The sequence below is a fragment of the Salvelinus sp. IW2-2015 genome, unplaced genomic scaffold, assembly GCF_002910315.2.
Source record: "Salvelinus sp. IW2-2015 unplaced genomic scaffold, ASM291031v2 Un_scaffold2803, whole genome shotgun sequence".
Classification (NCBI taxonomy): domain Eukaryota; kingdom Metazoa; phylum Chordata; class Actinopteri; order Salmoniformes; family Salmonidae; genus Salvelinus; species Salvelinus sp. IW2-2015.
The window spans coordinates 166,561-175,113 of record NW_019944103.1 but is presented as its reverse complement, the minus strand read 5'-3'; the positions used below and the strand labels follow the sequence as shown (position 1 = coordinate 175,113).

The following is an 8,553-nucleotide window of genomic DNA, read 5'->3' as shown; positions in this document are numbered from 1 at the left end:
CTTCATGATGACAGAAGTGAGTGCTATGGGGCGGTAGTCGTTTAGCTCAGTTACCTTAGCTTTCTTGGGAACAGGAACAATGGTGGCCCTCTTGAAGCATGTGGGAACAGCAGACTGATAAGGATTGATTGAATATGTCCGTAAACACACCAGCCAGCTGGTCTGCGCATGCTCTGAGGACGCGGCTGGGAATGCCGTCTGGGCCTGCAGCCTTGCGAGGGTTAACACGTTTAAATGTTTTACTCACCTCGGCTGCAGTGAAGGTGAGCCCGCAGTTTTGGTAGCGGGCCGTGTCAGTGGCACTGTATTGTCCTCAAAGCGAGCAAAGAAGTTGTTTGGAGCAAGACATCCTGGTCCGCCGACGGGGCTGGTTTTCTTTTTGTAATCCGTGATTGACTGTAGACCCTGCCACATACCTCGTGTCTGAGCTGTTGAATTGCGACTCTACTTTGTCTCTATACTGGCACTTAGTTGTTTGATTGCCTTGCGGAGGGAATAGCTACACTGTTTGTATTCGGTCATGTTTCCGGTCACCTTGCCCTGGTTAAAAAGCAGTGGTTTCGCTTTCAGTTTCACGCGAATGCTGCCATCAACCACGGTTTCTGGTTTTGGAATGTTTTAATCGTTGCTGTGGGTACGACATCGTCAATGCACTTTCTAATGAACTCGCTCACCGAATCAGCGTATTCGTCAATTGTTGTTGGACGCAATGCGGAACATATCCCAATCCACGTGATCGAAGCAGTCTTGAATCAGATTGGTCGGACCAGCGTTGAACAAGACCTGAGCGTGGGAGCTTGCTGTTTTAGTTTCTGTTTGTAGGCTGGAAGCAACAAAATGGAGTCGTGGTCAGCTTTTTCGAAAGGAGGGCGGGGAAGGGCCTTTATATGCGTCGCGGAAGTTAGTATAACAATGATCCAAGGTTTACCAGCCCTGGTAGCACAATCGATATGCTGATAGAATTAGGGAGTTTTGTTTCAGATTGCCTTGTTAAAATCCCCAGCTACGATGAATGCAGCCTCAGGGGTGTGGTTTCCAGTTTACAAAGAGTCAGATAAAGTTCGTTCAGGGCCATCGATGTCTCTGCTTGGGGGGGAATATATACGGCTGTGATTATAATCGAAGAGAATTCCCTTGGTAGATAATGTGGTCGACATTTGATTGTGAGAATTCTAAATCAGGTGAACAGAATGACTTGAGTTCCTGTATGTTTGTAAGATCACACCACGTCTCGTTAATTCATAAGGCATACACCCCTCGGAAGCCCGAGGTAAGGAGACGCAGTGACCTCAGGTCTCCCCACTGGAAGCCCGAGGTAAGGAGAGCAGTGACCTCAGGTCTCCCCACTGGAAGCCCGAGGTAAGAGAGAGCAGTGACCTCAGGTCTCCCCACTGGAAGCCTGAGGTAAGGAGAGCAGTGACCTCAGGTCTCCCACTGGAAGCCTGAGGTAAGGAGAGCATGACCTCAGTCTCCCCACTGGAAGCCGAGGTAAGGAGAGCAGTGACCTCAGGTCTCCCCACTGGAAGCTTGAGGTAAGGAGAGCAGTGACCTCAGGTCTCCCCACTGGAAGGCCTGAGGTAAGGAGAGCAGTGACCTCAGGTCTCCCCACTGGAAGCCCGAGGTAAGGAGAGCAGTGACCTCAGGTCTCCCCACTGGAACCCGAGGTAAGGAGAGCAGTGACCTCAGGTCCCCCACTGAAGCCCGAGGTAAGGAGAGCAGTACCTCAGGTCTCCCCACTGGAAGCCCGAGGTAAGGAGAGCAGTGACTTCAGGTCTCCCCACTGGAAACCCGAAGTAAAGAGAGCAGTGACCTCAGGTCTCCCCACTGGAAGCCGACATTACACTGTTTATCTCTGATAATGGCCCTTACTGACCATAGAGCTGTTTATATTGACATTACACTGTTTATCTCTGATAATGGCCCTTACAAAGTTCTGTGTGGGTCCATCTACTGGGAGGTGGTTAACTAGTCTGTATATATAAAGTTCTGTGTGGGTCCATCTACTAGGAGGTGGTTAACTAGTCTGTATATATAAAGTTCTGTACTAGGAGGTGGTTAACATGATTTCTTAAGAACTACCCCATCTCTGTACCCCACACATACAATTATCTGTAAGGACCCTTAATCGAGTAGTGAATTTCAGGCACAGATTGAACCAATAAGACCAGGGAGGTGTTTCAATGCCTCACAAAGAAGGGCCCCGATTGGTTGATGTGTAAAAAATGAAGTTATTAATTATGCTTCGGATGGTGTATCAGTACACCCAGTCACTAAAAAGGCGTACAGGCGTCCTTTCTAACTCAGTTGCTGGAGAGGAAGGAAACCGCTCCGAGATTTCAACATGAGGCCAATGGTGACTCTAAAACAGTTACAGAATTTAATGGCTGTGATTGGAGAAAACTGAAGATGGGTCAACAATACTAACCCAAATGACAGAGTGAAAAGAARGACGCTTGAAAAGAATGAAAATATTTCAAAACATGCATCCTGTTTGCAACAAAGCACTTAAGTAAAACTGACAAAAATGTGGCAAAGAAATTAACTTCTGTCCTGAATACAAAGCGTTATGATTGGGGCAAATCCAACACAACACATCACTGAGTACCACTCTTAATATGTTCAAGCATGGTGGTGGCTGCATCATGTTATGGGTATGCTTGTCATCGGCAAGGACTAAGGAGTTTTTTGTAAAAAATAAATAAAAATGAAAACAGCTACAGGCAAAATCCTTGAGGAAAACCTGATTCATTCTGCTATCCAGCAGGCACGGGGAGACACTGGGAGAACAATGAGCAACAATCAACTTGACAGAGCTTGAAGAATTTAAAAAAGAATAATGGGCATAGAGACTTACCCAGAAAGAGTCACAGCTGTAATCACCGCCAAATATACTTCCACAAAGTATTGACTCAGGTGTGTGAATAATTATGTAAATTAGATATTTCTGTATTTTATTTTCATTTTTTCATTAAAAAATGTATTAAATATAAAAAAAACAGAAATATCTTATTTACATAAGTATTCAGACCCTTTGCTATGAGTCTCGAAATTGAGCTCAGGTGCATCCTGTTTCCATTGATCATCCTTGAGATTTTTCTACAACTTGATTGGAGTCCACCTGTGGTCAATTCAATTGATTGGACATGATTTGGAAAGGCACACACCTGTCTATATAAGGTCCCACAGTTGACAGTGCATGTCAGAGCAAAAACCAAGCCATGTGGTGGAAGGAATTGTCCGTAGTGCTCCGAGACAGGATTGTGTCGAGGCACAGATCTGGGGAAGGGTACCACAACATGTCTGCAGCATTGAAGGTCCCCAAGAACACAGTGGCCTCCATCATTCTTACATGGAAGATGTTTGGAACCACCAAGACTCTTCCTAGAGCTGGCCGCACGGCCAAACTGAGCATGTGGGGAGAAGGGCCTTGGTCAGGGAGGTGATCAAGAACCCGATGGTCAACAAAAGTACTGAGTAAAGGGTCTGAATACTTATATACATGTGATATTTCATTTAAAAAWTTTTTTAATACATTTGCTGAAATCTAAAAAATATATATTTTTTGCTTTGTCATTATTGGGTGTAGATAGTGTGGAGATTGATGAAAAACATTTTTTTAATCGATTTTAGAATAAGGCAATAACATGTGGGAGAAGTCCAGGGGTCTAAATACAGCCGAATGCACTGTACACTTTCAGACGAGCTCGTATGAATGGTTCGAGGCTACAGTACATCATCGACATCATCAGCAGGAAAGAAGAAACGATTTCCATTGTTATTGCTTTAGAAATATCAACTCATTTAAATCACTGAAGAAGAAGAGTGATAGCAATATCTATTTATATACGCCACAGTCTTAGCTTTTAGATAAATACTGGTATTATATGAGGTTAAATATCGTCATGCAGTCGCCAAAAAGGGATCAAGTCCCAGTAACATAGTTTTCTGTTGGATGAAACTGTAACCTGGAGAAAGGCCAGACCTGTGGCTTCAACAGAAAAATGGCTCCCCTATTCCCTATCTAGTTCACTACTCTGTTTAAATCTAGTGCACTACATAGGGAATAGGGGGCCATAGGGAATGCAGTTTATTTTCTCTCCAGTGATTCAATTCAGTCTGACATCCTCCCTGACACCACTCTAGGATCACTTGGCAGGCGTAATGTCTCTGTGTCAAATCAATCCTCCAATAATATCCACTTCAATACCACAAGAGTCTCATCGTTGTTGTCATCATCTGCATAGTTCACACAGTCCTTTACACACCTTTTATCTGGAAAAATCTAAACATTCCAAAATGGAACCTTGGACATGACCTGCCCGGGAACGCACTGTTGTTGTCGTCACGGTTACTTGTCCGTCGCTTGGTGCTGATGCTCCAGGTTGGTCCATCCAGTAGATCATGTGACGGGTCATGTGATCAGAATACTTTAGAAAAAATAAATACTTGGTAGTTGTGTTTCTGCTCTGTCCCTCCTCCTTCCATCCCTGGTAGTCGACTACTCCTCTTCCTCCTCTTCCTCCTCTTCTCCGTCCTCGTTAGTGTAAAGCCCCGCCTCCCACCTCAGCGCCATGTTGCTTTTCCTGCGGGTGACGCGGGTGGCCTCCAACACCTGGTAACCCAGACAACAAACAACAAGTCAGTCAACAGGGAGTAGAAACAGGGCTTCAGGGCACTAGGCAGTACCTGGGGATCATTCATTTCCATTAAATAAATAAAGTTGAACTGAGTCTCTGGTATTACAGGATCTTTTAATAAAACATCTTATCTATGTTACCCAACTAATTCTGATTCATCCGCCACAGTAATGACCGCCATAAAAGCCTAAAAACTGTAGCAGGGCAATTCCATGCCTGAAAATATTTTGGGTACCTCAGATTCAGTGGCGGTTGGTGCCGTTTATGATGAGGGAGGATCATTTTATTTTCATGAACATGGCCTTATTTCTATTACAGCATATTGGATGACTGTCATTCATATTCACCCAGTTCAATGTAACAGTGATAGGTTTAGGTTACTGTCATTCATATTCACCCAGTTCAATGTAAACAGTTGATAGGTTTAGGTTACTGTCATTCATATTCACCAGTTCAATGTAACAGTGATAGTTTAGGTTACTGTCATTCATATTCACCCCAGTTCAATGTAACAGTATAAGGTTTAGGTTTACTGTCATTCATATTCACCCAGTTCAATGTAACAGAGTATAGTTTAGGTTACTTCATTCATATTCACCCAGTTCAATGTAACATTGACAGGTGTAGGTTACTACATGATACTCTAATGTCTCCCATATACCCATCATGAGGTTGCTACAATCTAGCCTTGAATGAAAGTTTACAATGTATGTGCACACAGGGTCGACGAGAAGTTTGAGTATCCAAGGTGGACAGACATTGACACGTTTAATACCACCTTCACACTGGCCTGCATCTAGCTGATCTGGGGTGTAATCAAAAGTCCGAAGGTTGCTAACAAAGAGTTTCTATTGACAAATTCATGTATGTTTATCCCGCTTTCGTTCCGTTTGCTTCCGTTAAAAATGTTTTTCAACAGAATCAGCGGAGATGAATACACCCTGACCACACGCAAACACAGTTCACTTTCATAGCACCACATACAAACAGCATGATCACTTACAATGAATACACCCCTGACCACATTTCAAACACAGTTCACTTTCATAGCAAGCCACATACAAAATGATCTCTTTGATCAATTGTGTAGTTTCTTCTCACATCTACGCGCGCTTCCTCCTCTCACCTTTTCCTTCGCTGTGACTTTTGAGTAGGCTAAAACTAGCTAACTGCATTCGCTAGCTAAGAAGGTGCAAAATATGAAATATCTCTTTTCTCTCTCTCTCTTGCTCTCCTTAATGTTTCTAGAAATGCATATTGTTTTAAAACTACGTGTTAAACTAATTGTCTGCGCTCTCCTCTTTGAGTCAACTACTCACCACATTTTATGCACTGCATGTCTAGCTAGCTGTAGGCTTATTGTACACTTTAACATTTAGTCAATTTAGCCAGACGCTCTTATCCAGAGCGACTTACAAATTGGTGCATTCACCTTAGACATCCAGCTGGAACGGCGCACTTACAAATAGTCATCTAAATCTTTAAGGGGGGGGTGACGAAGGATACTTTATCCTATCCTAGGATTCCTAAACGAGGGGCGGTTTCAACCGGCTAGTCTCCCGAAGGTGGTGACTGACTTATGCTTTCTAGTACTAGATTAATATATCTATTCCTTTGATTGAGGTGCGATGGGACAACAGGTTCATTCATGCGGCAAGAACTCTGAATAGGTTCGGAGGACGTCCTCTGGAAGTTGCCATAATTACTGTGTGGAAGGGGGAAGGGGGTGAGAACCAAGAGCCTCCTAGGTTTTGTATTGAAGTCAATGTACACAGAGGAGGACGGAAGCTAGCTGTCCTCCTGCTACACCATGGTGCTACCCTACAGAGTACTGCTGTAGACCTTCATTGCAAAACAGTAAAATAGTTACAGTATTTCTATTTTTCTGAAAGTCACTGAGGAGGATGGTCCTCCTCGAACTCGTCTGAGGAGCCTCCACTCCTTAGATTGTTCTCCTCTAACTCGTCTGAGGATCCCCACTCCTTAGATTGTTCTCCTCTAACTCGTCTGAGGATCCTCCACTCCTCAGATGGTTCTCCTCTAACTCGTCTGAGGATCCTCCACTCCTCAGATGGTCCTCCTCTAACTCGTCTGAGGATCCTCCACTCCTCAGATGGTCCTGCTCTAACTCGTTTGAGGATCCTCCACTCCTCAGATTGTCCTCCTCTAACTCGTCTGAGGATCCTCCACTCCTCAGATTGTTCTGGAAATGTCACCTTACCTCTGTACATTCAAATTGCAATCGATAAAATGTAATCGTGTTCGTTGTCCGTAACTTATGCCTGCCCAATACCATAACCCCACAACATTCCCGCTGGTGAAGAAGCCAGATGTGGAGGTCCTGGGTTGGCGTGGTTACACGTGGTCTGCGTTTGTGAGGCCGGTTGGACTTACAGCCAAATTCTCTAAAACGACGTTGGACACCGTTCTGTGCCTGAGATCTCTGGTACCAGCTGTTCTCCGTGGCCTTTCTGTGTCTGAGATCTCTGGTACCAGCTGTCCTCCGTGGCCTTTCTGTGCCTGAGATCTCTGGTACCAGCTGTCCTCCGTGGCCTTTCTGTGCCTGAGATCTCTGGTACCAGCTGTCCTCCGTGGCCGTTCTGTGTCTAAGATCTGTTGGTGCATCGGGTTGACTGACGGACTGACTGACTACAACTTTTTCCAACCTGTATTTCCTTTGTTTTATTGTCATTCACACTGTTGGTTTATGTGTTCAGTTGTTGGGGAAGACTACTGTGAGTTCTGGTAACCTTATTTGATGTGTGGAACAGTGGCCTGTATTCATGGTGCCAAAATCATTTACCTTTTATCTTTCTGTGCTTTCATAATTTTCCTTCAATTCTCAAGTTGAATCTCACCGGAGAAATAATCTGAGCGAGGGAAACAGTTCCTCTCTGTCTCAGTACGTGTAGCCAATAATCTGAGCGAGGGAAACAGTGGCTCTCTGTCTCAGTACGTGCAGCAGTTTGTGCTGTTTTGCCAACTCCTATAGTCATTCAGGACAAACTCTCCCAAAATATCTGGGACCTGGCTAGATAAAGGCTGCTAGAGTAGGCTTACTGTAGGTTTAGCCTGGATAACAAACCTATTTGTGCTAACATTCCTTGTCACCAAACATTTGGCATATGGCAAGCAGTGTAATGATAGTACAACCAGGTGTGGTACCCAGGCGATGTAGGTCACTAAACGACAGCGCAGTAACAGCAGCACAAGAGAACGTGGATAGTACTACCACTACTCACGCTGTTGTCCTCTCCTTTCTCCCGGCGCTTCACTTTGTGAGTCTCGTAGTCGTCCATCAGGGTCTGCATGAAGTTTTTGGGGCGCCCGCTGCCCCCCGAGTCGTCATTGCCCAGGTCCAAGAGGGGCGAAGGATTCTCCGACGAGGAGGAGGATGCAGAAGGATTCTCAGACGAGGAGGGGGATGCAGGAGGATTCTCAGACGAGGAGGGGGATGCAGAAGGATTCTCAGACGAGGAGGAGGATGCAGAAGGATTCTCAGACGAGGAGGGGGATGCAGAAGGATTCTCAGACGAGGAGGGGGATGCAGGAGGATTTATCTTACCTGCAGGTTATACACACAGAATACATGTCATATAAGGACATGACAATATAAATTATGTTGTCAATACATACAATATATCTACTGTATATGTCAATACATACAATATATCTACTGTATATGTCAATACATACAATATATCTACTGTATATGTCAATACATACAGTATAATAGAATAATCATATTTTCATGTCTATCCTCTACATTGACTCTGTATCGATCAATGGGAAGATTGGCTCGTGTCTATTGAACGCAGTAATGCAAGTACTGGCTCATTCATTACACCAGGGGAAGTCATTCACCACGAAAACCACCACAGCATTGTATTGCTGGAAGGGAGAGCAGTGGGGGACC

At 44.6% G+C, this 8,553-nt stretch overlaps 1 protein-coding gene across 1 annotated transcript in view; it reads right to left on the bottom strand.

Moving 5' to 3' along the window:
• Window positions 1–2,356: 2,356 nt before the first annotated feature.
• The window catches only part of LOC112074761 (A-kinase anchor protein 2), a 17,195-nt gene continuing 10,998 nt past the window's right edge, over window positions 2,357–8,553 (bottom strand). The window contains exons 3-4 of the mRNA XM_070440662.1: window positions 7,880–8,202; window positions 2,357–4,612 (exon numbers count right to left, since the gene is read on the bottom strand). Coding sequence (XP_070296763.1) covers window positions 4,499–4,612; window positions 7,880–8,202 — 437 coding nt within the window. The 3' untranslated portion in view covers window positions 2,357–4,498. The remainder of the gene's footprint in view (window positions 4,613–7,879; window positions 8,203–8,553) is intronic.